The sequence below is a fragment of the Elaeis guineensis genome, chromosome 3, assembly GCF_000442705.2.
Source record: "Elaeis guineensis isolate ETL-2024a chromosome 3, EG11, whole genome shotgun sequence".
NCBI classification, from domain to species: Eukaryota; Viridiplantae; Streptophyta; class Magnoliopsida; order Arecales; family Arecaceae; genus Elaeis; species Elaeis guineensis.
In genome coordinates, this window is record NC_025995.2 from 96137235 (window position 1) to 96160464 (window position 23230).

A 23230-nucleotide genomic window follows, 5' to 3' on the forward strand; every position below is an offset into this window, starting at 1 on the left:
ATAGAGAATTAGAATTAAAAAGAGAAATGAAGCGAAGGAAAAAATAGAATTGAAAAGGGAAATGAAGGGAAAGAAAAATGTGAATAAATAATAAATATATAATAATAATGAAGTAAATATTGTGTGATCATGATATACTCGAATTTTAATGTATTTGTTCATACCAATCTAAAACCTGAGTCAAGGTTCATAATAATAAATATTGCAAGCACATGGAAAGAGGACAAGATATATTATGACAAAACAAAATAAAGCAAAATAAAATAATCGACATTTTTTGGACATAAATAACTAATGTTCTTGATAACAAAGATAATCATGAATAATCCAAAAAATGTGTCATGATTTATTTATTTATTTATGTATTTTTGGAGACATGGTTGGACCAAAATACTGCATGAAATTTTGTGAATCATATAATAACGTGGACATAACATAGCAAACCGTGAAATGAACATAGGATGCCGGCGTCGTTATAATTTGACGTGCTCAAGCCGTTTGGACGTTTTTCACTAACAGACACCAATAGGTGGCGTGCCTTCCACTTCATGACCTATCCATTTCTATGCTTCTTTTTTTTTTTTTTTTAGAGAGAGAGGGGGGGGGGGGGCGGTTGGTACATCTTTCTATGCTTCTTTCAATAATTAAAGAACCCAAGTTCAGAGAGTTCTCCGGCCTCAACGTTTCTTTCGGGAACCGTTTGTTTTGGGGCCTCCTTCATTCAAAGATGCGCGTCCTGAAATGATTCCTTTGGCGCTTTTCTCGGGCAGCGGAACGCGGACCTTTCAGATAACGAGAGCAGAGGGGAATGACCACACTGCCCTCTGCTCAATAGCATACCGTTCCTTTGTCTATTTCCGAAAGGACTCGTTTTTTTTTTTTTTTTTTTGGTTGACATGCAAGGGACTCATTTGGTGGACGGAAAGTGAGGAGGAAAGAAAGATAATTTTTTTAAAAAAAATATTTTATTTGATTAAAATTTAAAAAATAAAAATATATAAAAAATATATTTTATATTTTATAAAAAGTTATAACATGAGAGTGGTATAGATATTATTCGTTCGAATTTGTATTCGTATCCGAATCAATTCGTATATAGATAAAAATTTAAAAATTTGATTAATATTGGTATTCATATCTATATTCATCGAAGAAAAATAGATATGAATATGGATTGATAACAATCCGATTTGTATCTGAATATCCAAATCTATATATAATCATATATAATTTTATCTAATATTTATTAATTTTTAAAAAAATATACAATCATATGAACATGCTATTAACTTGATTTATCATCTATTTAGTAATATTTTTAATTATGTAGTCCTAAGTTTAATTATCTAAGTTATATCTATAATTATATGTATATTTTCAGTATCCAAATTATATTCGTATTCATTTAAAATAAATATTAATATCAATTTTTGTATCTGAATAATATCTATATCCGTATTTATATTTATTAGATAAAATAAATATAGATATGGATATGTCAGTATCCAATCTATATTCGATTCGATTTCCATCCTAAGTCGAAGTGAAGATGGATTTTGGGATGAAAAGTTATTGGTTAGAACGATTTTAACATGTATATTTTAGACAGTGACAAATAAATACACTATCTATGAAAGTAAACTTTTTTTCATTTAAAATAGTACAGCTGGCTAATCATAGTTAACAATGAAAATTTTTTACATTTAAAATTTTTAATCAAATTTGGATAATGGTGCAGCTTTTTTCCTTAATAGATGATGTGTTAGCTTATTATTTGATAATCCGAGGTATAAATGATAGAATCATTCTAATCAATAATTTTTTATTTTCAAAATTTTTATTAGATGAAAATTGATGATTTTTTTTTCAAAAATATCTTTTTAAGATTTACAACTAAAATTTTAATATTTATATTAATATAATATAATATTTATACTAATAATAATATTATAATACTTATAATATTATATTATAAATATTATATTAATATATTTTATTAATATTAATATAGATTATATTAATAAATTAATATTTATATTAATAGATTTTTATATGTAATATTATATTTATATCTATATTAATAAATTTGTTATATTAAAATATTAATATATATTTATATTATATTAATATAATAAATTATTATAAATTAATATTATATTATATTATATAAATATAATATTATTATTTATATAAAATTTAAAAAGAAAAAGATATGGTCTTATATCTATTAAGGGTGTAATACATATTTTAGATATTTTTTAAAAAATATATATACTCAATCAAATATAAATTATTATAAAATAACTATTTTGACACTAAATTAGTGTCATGGCTTTAAAAGCGTAACTTAGATTTTAGTCTAAGAGAAAGGAGTAGGAGGTAGGGGTAATCTACTATATCCAATTAATTGCTACCTCAACATATGCCACACTCAAATAATTATGACTAATTCCAAGCACTCTAAACTTAGTTTAAATAAATATGCATTGATCAAGAACAAAAATATCATGAGAATTATGCTTAACTCTATATTTTATGTGATAGAAAAGTGAAGGATGGATAGATAGATTTGAGAGTCAAGAAGCAATGGAGAAATAAGATTGAAGAAATAAATTTTATTTTTGTTCTAAATTGAAAAGAAACTATGGGAATAAGTAAACAATAACTATTTGTAAGATGATTGAAATATAGATGGCATAGGTTTTCTAAAAAAAATGAAAATATTTAAAAAAATGAAAATGTGAATAAGGGAGGTTGGGTGAAAGCAAATTGTGGACGTCTAAATTTAATAATTTAAAAAATATCTAGTAATAAATTATCAAAAATATTTAAAATTTTATTTATTCATATTTAAATTTTTTTTTTGAAGGATAGATACGGACAACTACACCGTTCTAATATGAGAGAAGTCAAAAATATTAGAGTATAAAAGATCTCAAAAGACTGATGGGCAGTTTTTATTCTGGCCATATATAAGTTTTATATGGTATAAATAAATATGTATTATCCACACCATTTTATCTTTCTCAAATTATCATTATTATTATGTTTTATTCAATTTTATTTTTAATCTCATTAATTAAAATAATTATTTTGATAAATTTCTCAGAATCCAAAGGCTTTTTTTTTTAAAAATATACAAAAGAATTCTAAGGCCATTGCCATGGGCCATATAAACTGGCAGAGAGGCTCCTGGTGGGACTGTCTGCAGGGCAGCTCCCGCGAGGGAAACTCGGATCAAACAACGGCTTCCTTTCTTCGCTTTCTCGTCCCTTCTCTTCTCTATCCCCAAAAAAGAAGAAGACGAACCCTCCCACACACCCCCTTCCCTCCTCTTTGTTCTCTCTTCCCCAAATCCTCCACCGGAAAGAGAAAGAGAGAGAAAGATCGACGCATAGAGATCGAGATGGAGGCGGCGATGGATCTCATGCGGAGGATCTCTCCGAACCAAAGCGAGATGGCGCTTTCGGCACTGCTTTCCCTCCTCCCCCACCACTCCACCGACCTCCTCTCCCAAGTTGACCAGCCCCTCCAGGTTCTCCTCTTCTCTTTTCTCACTGCTCTTCTCCAATCCGATTCTTGTTTAGGTTTTTTTTTTTTGTTTGATCTGAGTCCTGATATTTTTCCGTGTTTCATAGCTGATTTCATGGTCTATCTCTCGATCTATACGAAGTTTGATCTTTTCAGAAGAGGGTTCTTTCTTGTGTCTCTGTGTTATAATTTAATCAAAGGGTTTTTCTGCTTTGTTGTGGGAAAGTTTTGATGAGCTATTAATAGGATTCCCCGTTTTTTTAATGCTCTGGCTTCGTTTTAAGGAGGAAAACGGTTCCGTTTACCTGGTTTTTCCGAAGAATTTTAAGAATTTTCTTGTTTTTTGTATGGAAATATGTTTTCTATTATTGATCCATTAGAGGGCTCTGTCGGCACTTTGAGATCTCACGTCTGTTTTGTAGAAGGGTTTGTGGCTCTTTTCTTCTCTATTTTGTGTTTTGACTTTTGAGTGTAATACATGGGAACAAATTATCTACGATTGTGTATTTTGTGTTGTTTTTTCGAAGCTGGGTTAAAAATTTTTCGATTTTTTTGGATCATCCCGCGCTTCCCAAATATTTTTTTACTTCTAAATTTCTGATGCAACCATTTAATCCAAACCCCAACACCAGTGCAAACGTTGCTTCGACAACCGGTAGACACCTTGGAGCTATTAGTAGGTGTTCTTCTTGATGCGCATTAGCTCAATCATGGAAATTTTATGCATGATTCAAGTGCAATTGAGCTATATGTAAAATGCTCTATTCGAGCCATTAGTTCAGTTGCTAGATAGTATTAAAGGCAATTTCCTTTTTCTAATTTTTCTTTCTAATTATCTGTTTACTTGCTGTAAGAATTATTCATTTTCGATCAAAAGAGCAGGTTTGTATGGATACGGAGTTGATGAAGGAGTTCATCCTGTGTGAATACAACAGGGATGCCGATTCATATAGGTAAACACTTGAAGTTGAAGAACCATTCTCATCATCTCTGATTATGGTTTCTGATGTACTGAGTTCTTTTAGGGAAATTTAAGAACTTGATCTTGTTTTGTATAAAAAGCTGTGCTTTGTATGGTGGGTTTTCCATGTTTACATTTTGTTGATTCTCATTTTTTGCATGCAGATCGCCTTGGTCAAACAAATATTTCCCACTTCTGGAAGATGGGCCGCTACCATCTGAGGAACTGAGGAAACTTGAAATTGAAGCAAATGAGGTTTTTACTGTTTATCGTGACCAGTGAGGTCCTTTACTTTCCTCATCTTTTTTTTTTTGGTGGGGGGCGGGGGGGTGTAATGCTTGATATGATGCTGATGAGTTGTTTTTTTTCCCCCCTTTAGAGATAAAAGGAGATATTTGTCTATCATCTGTTTAATTGATTTCTCTTTTCAGCCTGAGAATTATAATGTTGCCTTTGTTTCTGAGGAAGTAGTTGTAATTCTTCTGTTCAACCTGCATTGTTAGGTATTATGAAGGGGGTGTCTCATCAGTGTACATCTGGGAAAATGACGACCAGGGCTTTGTGGCATGTTTCTTAATAAAGAAAGGTAAGGCTACTATTGCGGAATAGTTTCTTTTTCTTTTTCTTTCTTCTTTTTTTTTTTTTTCCTTTTCCTGTTGACACAATATTAATATTGGTGCTAACAACATGTAATTGTTTTTGGGAATGAAGATGGATCAAAGACCGCGCATGGGAGAAGAGGACATTTGCAGGAGGGTTCATGGGATGCTATTCATGTTATTGAGGTGAAGCTTGGTTTTGATGGCAGATTGACTCCTGCAAAATGATTTAGTTGCACTGTGTATTCCATATGGTTTGAGTACTTGTAATCATTAAATCTTCATTTGCCCATGTAGGTTGGACCAGAAGAAGAGGGGAATGCTCGTTACTGCCTAACCAGTACCGTTATGTTATCATTGACCACAGAAGAGAAGCCATCAGGGACTTTCAATCTGTCAGGATCAATCAGAAGACAGGTACTTTGTTTAATAATTTCTTGCCGTTTTTGTTTTCTAACTTTCTGATATTTGGCTGTGATATAATGCTTTGGACCTAGGGGATCAGCTTGATGCATATCCTTTTGCCTAAATATAACCACCTACTTGTACACTTTGGTATATTAAACATGTCAGGGCATGTTCCATACAATAATTACCTAGAATATGATAAGTTGGGCCTAAGGCTGAATGCCTTTTTTTAATTTTACAAGTTGGTACCACATGATTTGTCATCATGGTGGTTTGGTACATCCATGTACTCATAATAGATATACTTAATGAGCAACTCATCTTTCAAGAATCATGTTTCCTGGTAAAAGACACATTAGTAGTTTTTGTGATTAGACACAGACAGTTGCTATGAGTGCAAACATAGTGGATTAAACATGTGCATACTCTCCTACATTAATATTGAAGATCCAAACTAAGGCTGCATTTGGTTGTGGAATAAATTTCAAGGGAATAAGAAGAAATTATCTGGCTACTGTAGAAACAACAGGCTGATTCCATGGGATAAGTGTCTTTTGGCATTTGGTTGGAAGAATAAGTAAGAGGGGTATCCCTCACGTGGTATAGAGAAGGAAATTGGGTTATTCTGCTGGCCAAAAAGACCGTTTGACAGGTTAAGGTATGGGCATTATCCTTCCACTTATTCCTCATCCAAACATGTCCTAAGCCCAACTCACTTACCTATAGGATGCTTTAGGTAGATTCCTCCTTGAATTTTAGGCTATTGGTTAAGACTGAATTGGGCCAATCAAGATTAGGGTTCAATTTGCATAGGGGAAAGATCCTGGGTCCTCCTGACTGAAGTACTTTTATCCCAAATAGTCAGCAAGCTTCTTGTGAATTAGCTAGGTTTATGAGCTCAAATGCCTGGTAAAGTTACAGTCAGCTAGTTAAAAAAAAATTATTCTTCTTTTCTGTTTACTCGTAATTTTAGTTTGGAAACTAGAGTTTTGGCTTATACATTTTGAATCATATATTCAACCTAATCTTTCTTTTATCAACAACGATATACTTTTGATTCTACAGATGAGTTCAGACCTTTCAGTAGCAGAAGGCCACCTGTGTAACATGGGAAAGATGATAGAAGAAATGGAGGGCAAGCTCAGGAACTCACTGGATCAGGTAATTTCTTTTTGCCTAATCAAAACAATTTAATGGTTTTCCATGATCATATGAGCCAACCTGCGGCTATTTGATGGACCATGTTCTGCCTACATGGAACAGGCGAATAGCCCATGAATTAGTATGTCCTGCAGCCATTATATTGAATCAATCTGGAAGATTGGTTTTATCTTCAGACCTGGTGCCCTTACAGGTGTATTTTGGGAAGACAAGAGAGATGGTCTGCACGTTGAGGCCACCACCTGAAGGCATACAATTTAGATTGCCTGAAAGCTGACCCAAAAGGTGAAACGTGCGGCAATCATTTGCATCCAATTAATCAGAACTTTGGTATTGATGAAAATTTGGACACTTGGAACGAGACTCATAGCCTTGTGAAATTTAGGTTCCAGTCATAAAGATGATAAAACAGTACTTGTCTGTTGGAAACTTTCACATTTCAGTATGTTGAGTTTGTATCATGCAGTTAAAAACTCGTAGTTGTAGGAATTTGGTGCTGAGTCTATAGAACACTGGGGTATACTTGAGTAGAAGAACATGCACCGTTGCAGTTTTTGTGATTTTACCTTTTGGACATGGTATCGTAATCATCAAGTCCAGTGAGAGGTCTTCATCACCTCAGAGATCCAGGTTTTTCAGGTGGAGCAAAACCTTTTATATGATTGGGTCATATAGAAACACCAAGCATGCGTTGGAGCTGGGCCTATCACGTGTGCGAATTGTTAATGGCCGTTTTTGGTCTTCAAGCCGAGACCTTCTTAAGTTGTTCTGGCTGGCTTTCTAAGAAACTGCACCAATTCTTCAGGGAATATTTAGTGGTATGAAGAATTGGCTGGAAAACTTGTTTCAAAAATATATTTTCTATTTATTTGTTTCGCTAGAAATTAATAAATCTAGAAAAATTATAATTACTCCCTGAAGAACTTTTCCTTTTTTTATTAAAAAAATACTATTTTTCTTTTTCTTTTCCATGAATTTTCTTGCAACCGCAGGTATCCTTAATAAAGTAAGATCCAGAGTACATAAGGATGACACCCTGTTGAACGTGATTTTCATCTTTGTACTGTGTTGTATAAAGCGTCAACAATTTATAGAACCATACACCACCATCATGTCTTCGTTTGTCAAATAACTAAAGCAATATCTGATGTTATTAAGAAAAATCCCGGCGCTCGCATATATCATCTTTATATAAGTTTTATAGTTATTTTATTTTTTTTACAACAATGTCCACTATCCGCCTTTCGTATCCTGACACGATATTTTTGCTGGCCAAGGCTTTTTCAAGTTTTTTGTCTTCTTAACAAGAGGCTGCTTTTTGGTATCTAACAATAGATATTTTAATTACCAAATGTTAAACCAATATCGAAAGGAGTATTAGTTATTAATCTTTCTTTCACTATTCGTTTTCTTCCGCGTCAATGGATTTGTGCCCCACATTTACACTGCCCATTACAATCCATTGACCCAACCGCAAAAGACGGACACGGACGTTGATAAAATGCGCGCGCGCGCGCGCGCGCGCCCCAAAAAAATAATAATAAAAAAAATAAATAAATAAAAGCAATCCAAACCCGCCTTTCTCCAATTTCCACTTAAAAGGACCCCGTCTGTTCCCGGCAAGGAGTCACTTCGAGATTCCTGCAATATTTCACCTCACAACCACAAATCGCGGCACGAAGGATAGGACAGATCTCTATTCCACGAGTAATAGGGAGATAATGATTCCATGCCTCTAAGCATGCCTTCAGAAATTCTGCAATACCCAAACTTGCATTCCCCGTTGAACAGCCCATGAACTGGTAAATAAAAGGTGATCACAAAACCGAAGTATACTCCATACAGAAACTGAAAACATGACATCAGTCCAAGCTATCCATGACTAAATGATTCTGCCATAAGAAGCAGTGCATCCAAAATACTAAAATACTGAGCATTCACGTCAACATATGTCAGAGTTCCCCACGAAAGTTAAGAAGGGAAATCTCAGGCTGCTGTAAAGCCTCATGCTTTTGCCTTGGATTCATTAGCAGCTGCAGCTTGGGCTACCTCCTCCTTGCTTTCCTCCACATTACTACTTCCTGCTTTGGTCTCTTCCATTTCATCATCTGCGTCAGTGACAACATAGTCCAATCAATAACAGAAATTTATTAATTACCATAAACCAACTATGGTTAACCACAAAAATATACAAGAGAACAATAATGTTCTGAAAACAAATTAGAACCTAAAAAACAATTTTAAGCCATGTATTTAAGCTAGAAGACAGCTCACAGCACTCCTGAATCACAACTTGGTGGCTCAAAACAGAGAACATCTAAAGTACAGGAAAAAGAAGGGTACAATATTTACCAACATGAACTGAAGGTTTGAACTTCCTAGAAATAAACATAATAGTCTACTATCTACTTGCCCATAGAAGATCAACTATGCTTCATTATACAAGCCACTGTTCCACCAAATGTGTATATCAAGCTATTAGTCTGGATAGAAATTAAATTGGCATGTATAACGAAGAAAGCAAGGCTAACCTCCATTCCTGTCAAGGGCATCAGCAGCATCGTCTTCAAGCTCATCATCAGCACCACCCATGTCCAACTTCTGCACAAGTAAAAAAAGGGGATGAGCAACTGAAAAAGAGAAGGCATAACTAGAGTCAGATTTGGCTGTATATACATACCGAGAAGTCCATATCACCAAAGTCCATATCTCCAACTGCACAGAGAACAATATTTCATAATTAAGAGCAAGTCCTAGTGAACAATAAGAATATAAAAGAAAGACGATGCAATCAACAATTTAGAACATCCGCTACAAGTTGCTTGAAACAGCAGACACACATCTATTTTCATTCTCATCATCTTCATCAATCCATTTGTCCCAATCAGCCTTCAAGAACACAGGAGGCCTCCCTTCATTCTTCAGCAGCCTGCTCCACCATTTCTTCTCAGCTTTCTTCACAAGGTAGCATATGTTCCTCAATCCAATAGCAGCTCTACTCTCCTGCAGTGTTCTCACAAACGCAAGTTACAACATTTTCATTACCAACAGAAACCAATACAAGAATTCTTGTCCTATTTCTGCACCTACCTCCACATTGACCTTGTCAAATAATTCAAAGTCAATCTCATACGGTATATTATCTGCTCCGCTAGTTGCATAGAAATAAAAATGCCCATCTGGTTGCAAGTTCAATTTCACATCCTTTGCATCCGGTAGTTCAATGGTGATATACACCTTATCAGATCTTTGAGCCCACTTTGTAGTTGGATGTCGACTGCATACCAAAAAAACAAGAATGCGTTAGCTCTGAAATTTTAGGCATTAGAAATAAAATTCTTGCCCGCCAGTGAACTTTCATTGTTATCAGTAAAAAAGAATCATTAGCTGCTCATAGGCATTAACAAGCAACAAATAACTTGCACGTGGACCATTGACGCATCTCCATGCAAACAGTTCACTGTCTGCTTGGTGATCAAGTTGAAAATTATGAAACAGGAAGAAAAGCCCAGTCAAGAAACTCTCAAGTTCATAGCAGAATATACACTAAAATAATAATTCTTCAGTATATGTATGTGGATGCGTGTATATGTCTGTATGTATGAATTTATGTATGTATGAATGCACACATGCATACACATACAAGCAAGAACACACGCACATATTCATCAGCTGTGATTTCTTTTCAAATTCCAGCTTTTGTAAACAGCCAAATGATGAGTAAAAAAAAAAAAAAATCAGAAAAACAAACAAATCAGCAGCTGAAGAAATACTACACAATCGATAGATCCCAAACGAGTGAATTGCTGGATTTCTAAACAACCAAAATCTCCTATAAAGGCTTATACAACGTAGGACCCAAAACAAATTAAAGGAACAAAGAGAACAAAACCAGTGAAACCTTTGCAAAGAGCAGCAGTTTCCACAGGGGACACCCTGGATCTCTTTCCCAAATTTAATCCCACCAAAACTAGCAGATAGAAAGACACGCTAACTGAAAGACTAGCTCTCAACACTTCCCCAAAATCTGAATTTTAAACGAACAAATCACTAAGAAAGGCCGATATGTCTTCGAGTTCCATAACTTCAAGGCACCCATAAGTCTCTAGTTCCTATATATCCATTACATAACCTTCTTTGTTGCATTGAAGAAGTAGCGGTCCTCTTAATCTTCTGGGTTCTTTCTCTTTTTGATATAATCTTGATCTTCTGTTCAATGACAAGATCATCACAAACCCATAGAACAATTACTCAAACTCGTTTTCATTGAACGCCAATTTATTTATGCTAATTAGCAGATCAGCCTCTCCAAAACCCTAAAAACCTAAACCACTTTGTATCAAGAGAATATGATAAGGAAATGCTAGCAGAGACACAAATTTAAATAAATGGATATGAGGAAAAAAAAGATCAAGTATACTAGGGTTTCTCCCAAGAAAAACCTAACAGAATCATTTAATCAACAAAAAAGTATCAAAATAAAGACAAAATAATCCTTTAAAATTTGAAAAATAGTGTTACGATTATTGGAACTAGAGGAAACAAGAAACAAGAAGATTACCTCATCTTTGCGATGGTTTTGGGTTCCAACGGAGAACAGTGAGTAAGTTAAAAAAAATGGCCGGCAAGGGAGATTATTTCTTTTTATTTTGGATGGGGGTAGGTAAATCTGTATTTTGGAGAGGAGAGCCGAGTGGTCGCCCACGCGAATATATATAATGGGAGGGAAGGGGTGAGGGGGAGGAGGCGAAAGGGGCCTTCCATACGAGTCTAGAGGATTCCATTCCTCGACCGCCGCTCTCGGAGGATCACCGTGCCATCGGATGATCTGGACCGTCCACACGATTAGTCCATCATCGAACCATCATTTTTATGAGAAATTCTTTGTGCACCGCGCGCGGTGCAGGAAAAAAAATCACCGGGCGCGGTGATTGGTTCCGTAGGCACCCCCCACCCTTCTGGACTCGCCCCATCCATGTTACCTACCTGGGTTGCATCTTGGCATCCAAATGCGGCAGCTCATGGGCCAAAAAGTATTGGGTTGCTGGCTAGGCCCTGTAGACACTTTAACTATGGCCCATCACAGGCCATGCGTGTGGACCGGGTCCTATAACATTTTTCCCGGAATCTACCTCGCGCGCTCTGGACTCCAAGCTTTCTCATCTAACCAAATATATATATATAAAGATGTGAAAACGGAAATAGGAAGAAAGCAGATTATCAATTGAATCAGTTCGTATAAGCATAAAATTATATACTACTAATGCTATCGGGATCAAACTAGACCTACAGTATGCCATACGAAAATAGAGAGAGTATGTATGAAAAGTATTATATTGTTAAAGCATTGAAAGAATCTTAAAAACACCCTCTAAAAATAGAGGGAGAATGGAAAGCATTATGTTATTAAAGTCTTAAATTAAAAATATCTTAAAAGCATCATCTAAAAAGTACGAGAGTAAAAAATATTATATTATGAATCATAAAATTAACAATTGATTATTCATCTTTCATTCTACTATCATTACATGTAGTTGAGATTTGGATTGACACCAATAATTTGGATAGATAGATATAGTAGTCGTTAATTTGCCATGAGTTTGCCGCTATGCATTGTATTGTGGTTCATAAAATTGATCATTGTACCCTTACAATTAAAGCCCATTTATATGAATTAAATTGGAGTTTAGCAAATCATTGATGGTTGTTCATTATTCATTCTACTACTATTGTATGTAGCCATGATTTGAATTGATATAAGAAATTTGGATGGATAGATATCTAAGCTGCTATTTTGCCATAATTTCATCGCTTCGAATTCTATAGATTTATTGCCTGCAATAGTTGAATATTATTTGGAAGAAGTTTTTCTATTATTAATGATATAAAATATTTATCAATATCAATTTCATAATATTGATTTCATATCATTTTGTTATGGGTTTTCTCTTTGAATTTCATGGATTTATCGTCTACAATGATTAATGACTGGATATTATTTGAAAAAAAAAATTTCATTATTAGTAACATATAATATTTATCAATATTAATTTCATGATATTGATTTCGTACAATGATAAATTATGCGGCTTAGAATCTGTGCACAATATGCAGACACAAAATTAATTGTATGTATATGAAGTAAATTCTTGCAATAATAGATTAGATGTTGATATAGCTTTATCGACAGGGGGTGTGAGTAGAGAATTTTGGACATACACCCATGAGATCTAGGTACTTGTATGTAAACTTTTTGCTTTTACATATTAAGCCTTGTAATTTCATGTGATTGGTGTTGATCAAACAATATGGTTGAAAAACTTTTGTTATGAAGATGGATGCTATAAATATTCAGCGATAAATAAATTAAAGATGTCAGAATAAAATTATTATAAGTTGTCCATTATTCTAATCATCTCTTAAGGCTACGTAGGTGGATTAAACCATTGATGGCCACCTCTAAATCAGATAACCGCTAGTTAAAGTTACTCATTGCTTTGTTATCATTCCTGGAATTAGTGGGATAAATTTGGAAAGAGTGAAAAATAAAGATGGAGAAGAGAGACGTCCAATAGTTAATTTTGTTTCGACCTCCGTAATAAACAAAGTCAATCAGGTTAGCTTATATTTTTAGGGAGATGGATTAAAGTTATTATGGCATTTTAGGCTTGGTTAAATTGCTGACCATCCAAACAGAAGGTTATTCATAAAAGAGTTTTGTTTTGGTAAAAATTCATAAAAGAGTTGATGGGGAAGAGGAAATATATTTTGCAAGCCCTAACCTTTTTTAAGCAGGGGAAAGCAAATGGGTTATTTAATACTTTGGTTAATTTCTAATCTCAATGCTAATCAAGATTACAAAGCAACCATAGATGAAAAGTTGTTTCAGCATCGTTTTGGCAAATTCATAGAAGTTGATTGCTACCAAAAAAAATTCATAGAAGTTGATTTGCAAATAATGTTTTTTGGTGTTTATATCTAAGTACTATTTGCTTTAGAAGCATAAATGTAAATATTTTATTGTATTGTTAATTTGAAATTACTTTATGAGGAATGCAAAGTTTTCATCTCTATTAAGATATTAAATTGTATCTAGTTTGATCACTCACATATACGATGTAGCCAACCTACAATCTTGATTATATCCATCATTAAAAATAATAATATATTAAGATATTTATAGATACAATAAAAATACAATGATCCGAAAGATTAAGGGTCTTGAGAATGGTTACGAGATGCTAAGGATGCATTAACTACTCATAATTGAAAAATCGTTGGTCCAATTAACTATCCACTAAATTTATATTGAATTCAGTAACTCCCATATTTCAATAATTTAAGAGGTGGGAGTTATGAACGATAAATTTCATTTCTATATAAAGAGAGGTAAGAGGGGGATCAAGATAAGCTTTTTTGAGTCAATAAAATTAATTATTCAGCTCTTTATGATTCTTTCTTTCTACTATTTTTCAAACTCTAGCTAACTTAAATATTGGAAGGTCTCTCATCGGATAGACTCTGACGAAAAGATTTATTTGCAAAAACAATCTTTGTTAGGAGCAAGACACGACTTACTTGGTATCATATCGATAATTTTATTAGAGCTTAACAGCAGACTGACTTAAGCATCGGAAGATTTTTTATCGGATAGACTTCGATAAGAAGACTTGTTTGAAGGAATAATCTTCTTGGGGAGCAAAATGCAGCTTACTCGATATCATATCAAGGGTCCTACTGGAGTTTAGTGGCAACAAATACGACATTCTTTATGCACAGAGAACTCTCTCAGATCCCTCCCTCCCAATACATTCAATCTAACATAAATGAATATAAAAAAAATAAATAAAGATAATATTCACTAATTGCAAACAACTTAATATCGATAATTTACCATGAATGGGAGCACTCAATATATTTATCAAACTTACTTAATAATTTTAATCGGTGAGATCATAACCATGCTTTTGTAAATAAAAAATGTGTTGACGGAATCCCGGCGAGCAAGATGCCCCGTGAAGGATATTTTCGTCATCTAAAAAGTTCGTGTCTTGTAAACCGACTTCGCTAAGCTTAAACGAGACCGCAACCATCCTTTTATTACCCCGTCGTATCAGACGGTCCAAACCATCTCGCTCTCAGCGATACGACGAATCCCTTTATTTCGAACCAGAGCCGCCTCCCCGCTATTTATAACCTCCTTCCCGGGCAAGCCGCAGGTTAAACACACGCACACCCACAGAGAGAGGCGATCAGGGCTTCACCGCCTTTCCAAAGGGGGAAGAATTTGGAGGGAGACGAGACGAACCGATCCAATCGCCGTTGATCTGGCGATCGGACTGTCAGATATCTTCCAGTTCTTGGAATCGTCGCCGCCTTCTTCATGGTTTCTTGATCCGATCTCCAGGTTCGATCACGATTCAAGAAATTCTCCCAAATTTTCCCCGATTTTTAATCTCAGGGAATCGTTTTTGATGGTACATTTTGTGGAAATTAACTCGAGCTTCCCCTAATTCTTTAGCAATCTAGATGTTACCGAGCTCTCTTGGAGTTATCTGCTTTAAGATTAGTTTTCTGAAAGAGATTGGAGCATAAAGATGCTGATATTTCTCTCTGATTCAAAGAAATATTCTGAAGATTTGAAAGAAAAGTCGGAAACGATCTGGAAATCGAGGATTGGTTTTAATAGCAATTTGTTGGGAATGTTGTTCTGGTGTTCTCTTGCGATCTCCCCACAATGCGCTCAAATATTACGTAACATTCTCTCTTCCATTAATTGAATAGTTGAAAATAACAAAAGGAAGAAAAGACCATCATTAACTGAAGAAAACCCTCGCTTTTATCTTTAAATTATAGCCTTTCATTGATTTTATTTTTTATTTTTATTCTTTGTAAATGTGATAATGCAATGTACAGTATCCAGCACTTTGAGTTCACTTGGAGTTGCTGCATAAATTTCTTGGGTTCTGCATTGATTTGTGTCTTTTCGGCAGATGGTGGCTTGATATCAACAGTTTTAAATTTTTGTCCTCAATTTAATAATGAAGTCTGTAAAGCCTTTTGCAGTGCACCAGACTTATATCAAGAAATTGGTTAGTAGCAAAATAATATAATGTTAATTTCATTACACTATTTTTTAAACATAATTGCAGAATATACAATCTTGAAAAACTTGAACTCTTTCAGGATTGTTGCATTATTTTTCTTGGGCTATTGATTGATTTTGAGTATTGTCAGTTTCCTTATCATAGAACTTCCCCTTGTTGAGCATAGATAGAATGTTAAGACAATAGAATTTAATGAGTTGGGGGCAAGTCAAGGACTTTGAAGTGTGGATTGCAACATTATGGTGTTGAACTGATTCCTTTATCGCCCTCATGCTCCCACTCCTAGAGCTGTTCACTGTGCCACTTTGAAATGTAAGAAACGCAAATATTGTCCTTCATTGAAGCTGCTACTAGTTCTTGTTTCTGGCTTCGCAGATTAACTGATAATGGATGTCTTTTGCATTGTTGCAGTGCTTTTTTGTGGTGACTCGTAGGTGGTATACAAGACCAATATTTATATTGTTTAGCAAGAGATGTAGGAGGTTGCTTGTTGTTTATATTGCTTACTAGGTTTACCATTTCAATTATACAAGCACAATGCCATTCTTAAAGGAGATGAATTCTCTAAATTTTTATTTGATCTTCTAAGTTCTAAAGGTGCATGCATTTGTAATTTTATTGGGCCTGTCATAAATAGTTGAGATATTATGATTAACAATTTGGAAGTTTCTGCAAAAAAAATATTGTATCCTATTCATGATATGTAAAGATATTTTATAAGTTGTTTTTTTACTGATAGTCTTTATACTATTCTCTCTTAATTAATCATGCGTTATTTTGTAATCATGGAAGATGAAAGTGGAACATGAATATAGGCGTACTGACGATGAAAATGGCCTAATTCCTGTTAGAATCTTGCAGTCTCTAAATTGACGGAAATATAAAACTTTTAGGTCTGATCAGTTGAATGCTTTTGTTTGTGTTGTCATGACAGATGTCCTTTGCAAGACAGTTATATCGGTACTGGTGATCTCATTACCAAGGTAATCATCAATCAATCTCATTTAGACACTGGAAATTTCCAATTCCATTTCAATACTCTGTTTGTCTCAAGATTTTTTAATCTGCACGGTATGCAAACCGACAATGCTTCCTGTATTATTTCTCTTACTTTATGTGGATCCATTTTACTTGCTTTCATATTGACTATATAGAAATTTTGTTGAGAGTTGTCAAATCTGGTCTTTGGTATGGTGTAAACACTGTATGAAATATTTGATGGTCTCTTATCCCATTTAATAAACTTTATACTATGTTCTCTATGTAAAGGAAACGTACTGTTTTAGAGAGTTCTCTAGTGTCAACTTGTGGTCCATCAGCACTGGCATTTCATCAGCTAAGAGGCAATGGAGATTTGTAAGAGCTGATCCCAGAAAGTAGTATTAGGTTAGTGACTTTAGCATTTAGTACTGTCTCACTAAGGGGTTTTTTTAAGACTCTAATTTCTATAGCTGGGATTTAGGTCCATGAGTTCTCATATCCAAAAATATGGCCTTGTTTACTAAGGTGGCCAATAAGGCCTAAAACAGAGGGCTGAATGCCAGTATGTTTTGAAGCAATAATCATCATGCTTTTAACATGGTCTTCTGTCATAATTTGGGCACATCTAGGGTTTATTCTCAACTATCGAACATGAGGTTTGTGATTAGCACTTCTTTTCTAATACTTATTTCATTTCTTTTTAGCAATGGATGGTAGAACTTCTGCTGAGATTTCAGACCTTGTTATAAGAACCATTTCCATTTTAGATAGCATTCGCTGGATTTGCTTGAAGTGGGTAATGCGGCAAGCTGAACACAGTCCAAGTTTATTCATTAGAGTAGAGCAAAAGGATAATGTAAAATTAACCAATTATTCATAATTGAACATCTGTACCATTAGCCCATCTTTTTCATTGTTCCAAATGCATTATTTTTGAGTTTTTTTTTTTTTTCTATATTTTGATGCACTGACCTCTCTAAAAAAAGAATGATGCACTGCAAGCATGACAGGAACTTGCTGAAGTCAATTACCATCCATATAGAGATCTGCTAAAATAAGTTACATATCATATTGGATACTGGAAATAAGAATGATCAATCTTGGAGACAACACACGGACATGTAGTTCATATTTATGTTGCACCGAGACTTTGGGTAGGGAAGGTTTATTTTTGTCAACAGGAGTGATCCCCTCTAGCACTATAGAGTTAGTGTATTGTGTTCATGTTCTTTATTGAAGATTTGACATGTGATATTAACAAAGGTGTTCTATGCTGCTTTATAGATATTGAAAATTCCTTTAGAAAGGGATGTCCATTATTTTACGTCGAGTTATATGTTATCTGCAGTGTGGTTCTGCTTTCTGTATGTGTTGTAGAGTGACTTGCGTGATGTTTGGCATTGTACTACAAATTCTGCAAATTCTAGGCCATGGGAGATTTGCTGTATTTTTTTCCAGATTCAAAGAATTATCGCTCATGTGGTTATGTTAATCATCTGTCCAGTGGATCTGTGACATTTTTCATAAAAATAAACTGTTTTATCGAAATTCTTCTGTAAATGGTTTGAGTTAGTTGCATCATTGTATGATCAGTTTATATATAAATTATGAAGCTGTGAGTAATATTTTCCTATCATGTGCAATGTGTCACATAAGCTCAAGAGAGTAATATGCATGTATTCCAGGTTAGTCTTCTTAAAACACTATGATGATCAAGAAAAGACTGCTAATTTTCATTCTGCAATTACCTTTCGGTTTCCCGTTCTCTTCCGAAGCTCTTCTTTGTACTTTTTTATCCATTGTTTTTGTGTTACTATTACAATTTTAGCGATTTATGCAACCTGCTGTTTTTTCTCAAATTTTCTTCTCTATTTTGTTAGTAAAAATAGAATCAAATCGAATTGGCACTCCAAAATTAAATGAACCGATTCTGTTATTTTTCTATTTTTATTTTTTTTTTTAAGTTTGAAATTTAAATTTTCCCTTCTGTTTTTTTCCATTGAAAAAAGTTTTCGCTTCCTTTCGGGTCTTTATTAAAACTAGTAAATATCTGACAGGGCAGCCTCTCTATAAGCGGAAGGGTAATTTGGTCATTTCAGATGCTTGTTATGAAACTCGTCCTAGGCGGATATATAGAGGGCGTGAACGTGATTTGAAGCGTCCCGCGGGGGAGAATAGAGTCGATGACGGAGAGGATCGTCTACATGAACGTGGGCAGCAGCACCGGCATCGATCAGACGCCCAGCAGTGGCGGGTCCGGATCTTGGCATAGCTTCTCCCCATTGAACTCATCTGCCACCCGGCTCCGGCGTTTCTCCTCCCCCACCGCGAACGCATTCCTCACCCCGGCCTTTAACGCCTGCGCAGCGAACCCCAAGTCAACCGGCTCCCCCGACGTCGACCCCTCCCTCCTACGCTACACCCGCCCCCGCCTCCCCCTCTCCGCCTCCTCCTCCTCCGCCTCCAACTCCCCCGACCCCCACTCGACGGCCCGGAAGCGCCTCCACCGCCTCCTCTACCTCCGCTCCTCCCTCAGCACACTCTCGTCGTCATCGCCGCTCTCCCCCATCCAGAACCTCCCGGCGGCAACCGCGAGATCGCCGACGCTGTACAAGACGCCGGTGAAGGTGGAGATGGAGGAGGACGTGCTGGTCATGGACGGGGTCCTGGTGCCCGATTCTGAATCGGGCCGGCCGAGGTCGTCGGTCTCCGAGTTTGGTTCGACCGGGTCGCCATCGTCCTCGTCTTCGGCCAATAACGGCGGCAGCAGTAGTCTCTACAAGACGGAGATCTGCCGGTCTTGGGAGGAATTGGGGTTCTGCCGTTATGGTTCCAAGTGCCAGGTTGGTCGCTCTCTCTTTCTCTCTCTGGAGTGAAGGATGGGACTTGATGCGTGTTGATGCGTCGGTTTCCCGAGAGGATATAAACCTCGACGGCCCTCATATTAACGCATCACAAAAGATCTGTTGTAGGTTATATATATATATATGTAACATAGGATGCTTGACCAATTCTCTTAGTTTCAAATTTTGTAGTATGCTCACGGGAAGGAGGAACTGCGCGGCACTCGCAATATGAGGCAAAGATCAGAGGTAATTTTAAATCTCATCGTCGTTGATTTTGCATGTTGCGTAAATATAGATTTTCATTGGTTCCCCTATGGTCGATGAATTTAGAAATGAACTTTTTTTTTTTTCACTTCATAAAAATGTACAGCTCAATAGGAAAAAAAATGTACACGTAAAGCACTTGTGTAACGGATCTGGAATCCGCACCAAATTCGAAATGCATTTCCTGAGTCAGTCCTCGCAGCAATCATGGTAACCAAAGGCAGACTAACGATTTCTGATTTCCCGTTCCTTTAATTTATAACTATAAGGGAAGATTTTAGCTTTTAGCCATGAGACTCTTATCAATAATGAATTTATAAATTTATCCTAATAAAGCATTGCGATTGCTTCAAACAAAAGAATCCGGCATGATCCGTTGTACAGGTGGAATGATATTGACTTTTTCTATAAAAAAAAATCATGAAATCCTGATTAAACTATATTTTTAATGAAAAATACACATATCACCTCATCACATGCTAGTTTGGAGCTATTGACCAAGTGTTGCATATCAATGAAACTGTCGCCAGAAGTGTCACTCCACGAAGTTAAGGCCAATGCTGCAAGTTGCTCTTCATGTGCTAATATAATTATTCCAAGTTATATAAGTGCAAGTGGCTATAGCATCAGTCTTTTTTTAAAAGAAAATGTTATCTAAGGATGAAAATCTAAATTGAACAGCTGATCATTTGTAACGGATGGTAGAATAGCTTCTATTTTGTTGTTGAGTTACTTTATAAATGACGTCTAGTTTATGTACCGACGTCATATTAGCTAATTAGATGATAAATCAAAATTTTTCAAGGCGAGTTTTTGTTGCTTTACTTCACGCTATAATAAATCCAAAATCATACCCTTTTTGTTAGAAATCCAAAGCCATGCATTAGAAGATGCCTTTTGGTACCATCGTAAGGCACCCACTCATGAGTTATTTGTTTAATAATATTTTCATCATCTCCATCTCCTGAAATTGTTCTTTTGTGTTGATTCTGCAATTGTAAGCAGGTACCAAGTAGGTGCAGAGCCTTACAGATTTATTTATCAGTTGAAAAATTGCTGATTTTGTTCGTAACTAGTACATAGTCTGGATGGCTTGAAGATAAAGTATGGAGATGGTACTTAAACAATTGAGAATAATTTATTTTAGTACTCATCTTAGTGTATTCCAAAGCTATGAGTTTTAATATCTTTTATTAAAGGAATCCATGAGAATATTAGTTGAAAAACTGGTACAACCCATGGGCTTGCGCTTGTCAGCGGGCTAAACCGGTTTTGGCGTGGATCATTTTAATTTAGCGAGTCAACGTGCGAAATATAAACATTACAAACATGGTATAACTTTGCTTTTTATTTTTATTGTTTTGTTTTTCCCCTTTCGCTTGTTAACGAAGCCATAATCCCGTATCCTTCTCGTGTACTGTTACAGGCGGGCGGGCAGAGCGGTAGATCGGTGGCAATTGCTGGGTCGTACGTGTACCGGAACCGATTCCGCTATCCCCCCTCGGCGTCTTCGTCGTCAGCGTCGGCCGTGGGTTGGACCACCGGAGCCATTGTTGCGCCCGCGGCCAAGGCCACCACCATGACGGCGGAGGTGGGCTCCACGGGCGTAGCGGCTTCTACTGTCTCACCACGGCGATCATCATCAGAGCCATCGTTTATCTGGCCACCGACCCCAGAGGAGGAGGCGTACATAAACCAGGTGCTCTACGGCCCCAGCCAGCGTCGGAGGCTGCCGGTCTTCCGTGAGATCTGCCCAGAATGAGCGATGATTTGCCGCGCCCCTCCATATGTTTGCTGCCGTGATTTGTCTCTAGTCTCTCTGAGTCTCTTCTCCTCGTATACGCCTGGGATGTGGTGGTAAAATACGCACCATCAAAAACCGAGAAACTTTTTTACTGCTGTTTAGCACAGTAGGTTACTCTCTTTTTTTCTCGTTTTATTTCTTCATACTGGAGGAAAGAATACAGCAGATTACTGGATCTTCTGACTTTTTCCATGAAATTGTGCCCCTTCATAGCGGGCTGAGTTCTATCATTGTGCGTAGTGGAAGATCGCGCACTCTATCAGAATCTGTTCCTTCACTTCTGCGGTGCATGTCCGATATTTTCCGTGTTTCAATTTTTCTTCTCGTTTTGGAGCTGTTGATTCCACCATAGCTTGTCGTACTGCTTAATTGTCAGGTGAAGAAAATCAGCCAGTAGCCTGCTTTAATGTTTGATTTAAATCATACAGCCGTTGCCTGGAGAAATTCTTTGCGCACCACGGGCCGTGCATGAATTCCGTCATGAGTATCATTTTCTAATATATATTTAATTATCATAATTTTATTTTTTTTATTTAAAAATTTTATATATTAAAAATATTTTTATTTTTTTAAAATTATAACATTCTGTTGTATATTACGCCTTCCTACATGTAAGATGTCATAATATGATGTAAAAAATTATGATATTCTACGATATATTATGATATCCTGTATCAAATTATGATTTTCTACATGTAAGATATTATTAAAATTATAATTTTTTGCTTATAGAATACTATAATATGCATATAAGATATTATAATTTTTTTTAAAAAGTAAAAATATTTTCGTCATTCAAAATTTTTAAACAAAAAAATAAAACTATAGGTATTAAATGCATGTTGGAAAGTGATGACTACGTGGACTAATCATATAAAATGATATGCTATATATCGGATTTTCTACACCACTTGTGGTGCACAAAGAATATACCATATTGCTAGAGCAAGATATTGGAAGCTGGGTTGCAGCCCAGTAGTTGCACCCTTTCTATGGACTCTTATGACAGGTACTGTAACTGGGCTGTAGCCCAGTTTGCAATCTCTGTGTTCAAACCAGGCTTAATATTGTCATTGTTCTTGGGGTAACGGCTTAGCGACAGATTTATTGTACTCTTTAAGCTTGGATTTCCGACACCACACCTGCTTCATTCTTCGTTCTTCTTTCTGGTTGTAATTTGACTTTTCAGTTCATACTCTTGAAAATTTCCTGTTCTTCTTCTGTTTGAGCACTGTGTGACATTTCGTGTCTCGTGTCATGGTGCGAGCCTTTTTAAATCGTAATATTTCTCATACCATTTGCTGTGTACATGCAAACTGAGTGGAGTTTTGACAACTTTTACCATAGAAATGACATTTTAGATCTTATGCGATGGAATAGCACTTCCATAGAATGAATGGTTCGTATTCTATATTGGTTTCACATTCAATTGCAGCGGAAAGGAAAAGCGTAATTTCACTCCAATCTGAAATCGACGAGGGCCATCTCTGTGAAGAAGAAAAGGTCACCAACGCAACTCTCCCCTTTTCACAAAACTCCACAAGCACATACACCACAGAACCAATCTG

General features: G+C 35.8%; 3 protein-coding genes across 5 annotated transcripts; 2 read left to right on the forward strand and 1 right to left on the reverse strand.

Annotated features, from left to right (window-relative positions):
* The first annotated feature begins 3179 nt into the window (after nucleotides 1–3179).
* Nucleotides 3180–7278, forward strand: LOC105041699 (F-actin-capping protein subunit beta). The gene is made up of 8 exons (XM_010918694.3): nucleotides 3180–3535; nucleotides 4414–4484; nucleotides 4657–4770; nucleotides 4996–5078; nucleotides 5204–5277; nucleotides 5389–5508; nucleotides 6565–6660; nucleotides 6854–7278. Exons 1-8 carry the CDS (start codon nucleotides 3407–3409, stop codon nucleotides 6935–6937), a joined length of 771 nt encoding a protein of 256 aa, XP_010916996.1. The 5' UTR covers nucleotides 3180–3406; the 3' UTR covers nucleotides 6938–7278.
* Nucleotides 7279–8474: 1196 nt separating this feature from the next.
* Nucleotides 8475–11391, reverse strand: LOC105041698 (co-chaperone protein p23-1). Its single transcript, XM_010918693.4, has 6 exons — nucleotides 11222–11391; nucleotides 9751–9937; nucleotides 9501–9663; nucleotides 9341–9375; nucleotides 9192–9261; nucleotides 8475–8768 (listed from the first exon to the last, which is right to left on the reverse strand). The coding sequence occupies exons 1-6, from the start codon at nucleotides 11224–11226 to the stop codon at nucleotides 8665–8667; spliced, it is 564 nt and encodes a 187-aa protein (XP_010916995.1). The 5' UTR covers nucleotides 11227–11391; the 3' UTR covers nucleotides 8475–8664.
* Nucleotides 11392–14785: 3394 nt separating this feature from the next.
* On the forward strand, nucleotides 14786–21840 carry LOC105041697 (uncharacterized). 3 transcript variants are annotated; one of them, XM_010918691.3, is made up of 5 exons: nucleotides 14786–15067; nucleotides 16702–16750; nucleotides 18806–19591; nucleotides 19784–19840; nucleotides 21285–21840. In XM_010918691.3, exons 3-5 carry the CDS (start codon nucleotides 18932–18934, stop codon nucleotides 21618–21620), a joined length of 1053 nt encoding a protein of 350 aa, XP_010916993.1. In that variant the 5' UTR covers nucleotides 14786–15067; nucleotides 16702–16750; nucleotides 18806–18931; the 3' UTR covers nucleotides 21621–21840. The 3 variants fall into 3 exon arrangements, with proteins under 3 accessions (XP_010916993.1, XP_073110151.1, XP_010916994.1); XM_073254050.1 differs by having other exon boundaries at nucleotides 18811–19591; XM_010918692.2 differs by having other exon boundaries at nucleotides 18848–19591.
* Nucleotides 21841–23230: the final 1390 nt, after the last annotated feature.

Bases quoted from the DNA above. Each gene is read 5' to 3' on its own strand.
- LOC105041699 (XM_010918694.3), top strand. From the start codon at position 3,407: ATGGAGGCGGCGATGGATCTCATGCGGAGGATCTCTCCGAACCAAAGC. The intron at 5,509-6,564 runs GTACTTTGTTTA...TTGATTCTACAG, and splicing joins CAGGATCAATCAGAAGACAG to ATGAGTTCAGACCTTTCAGT. The intron at 6,661-6,853 runs GTAATTTCTTTT...GTGCCCTTACAG, and splicing joins TCAGGAACTCACTGGATCAG to GTGTATTTTGGGAAGACAAG.
- LOC105041698 (XM_010918693.4), bottom strand. The intron at 9,376-9,500 runs GTGTGTCTGCTG...TTCTCTGTGCAG, and splicing joins TGATGAGAATGAAAATAGAT to TTGGAGATATGGACTTTGGT. The intron at 8,769-9,191 runs GTTAGCCTTGCT...TCACTGACGCAG, and splicing joins TGCCCTTGACAGGAATGGAG to ATGATGAAATGGAAGAGACC.
- LOC105041697 (XM_010918691.3), top strand. From the start codon at position 18,932: ATGACGGAGAGGATCGTCTACATGAACGTGGGCAGCAGCACCGGCATC. The intron at 19,592-19,783 runs GTTGGTCGCTCT...CAAATTTTGTAG, and splicing joins GTTATGGTTCCAAGTGCCAG to TATGCTCACGGGAAGGAGGA. The intron at 19,841-21,284 runs GTAATTTTAAAT...GTACTGTTACAG, and splicing joins ATATGAGGCAAAGATCAGAG to GCGGGCGGGCAGAGCGGTAG.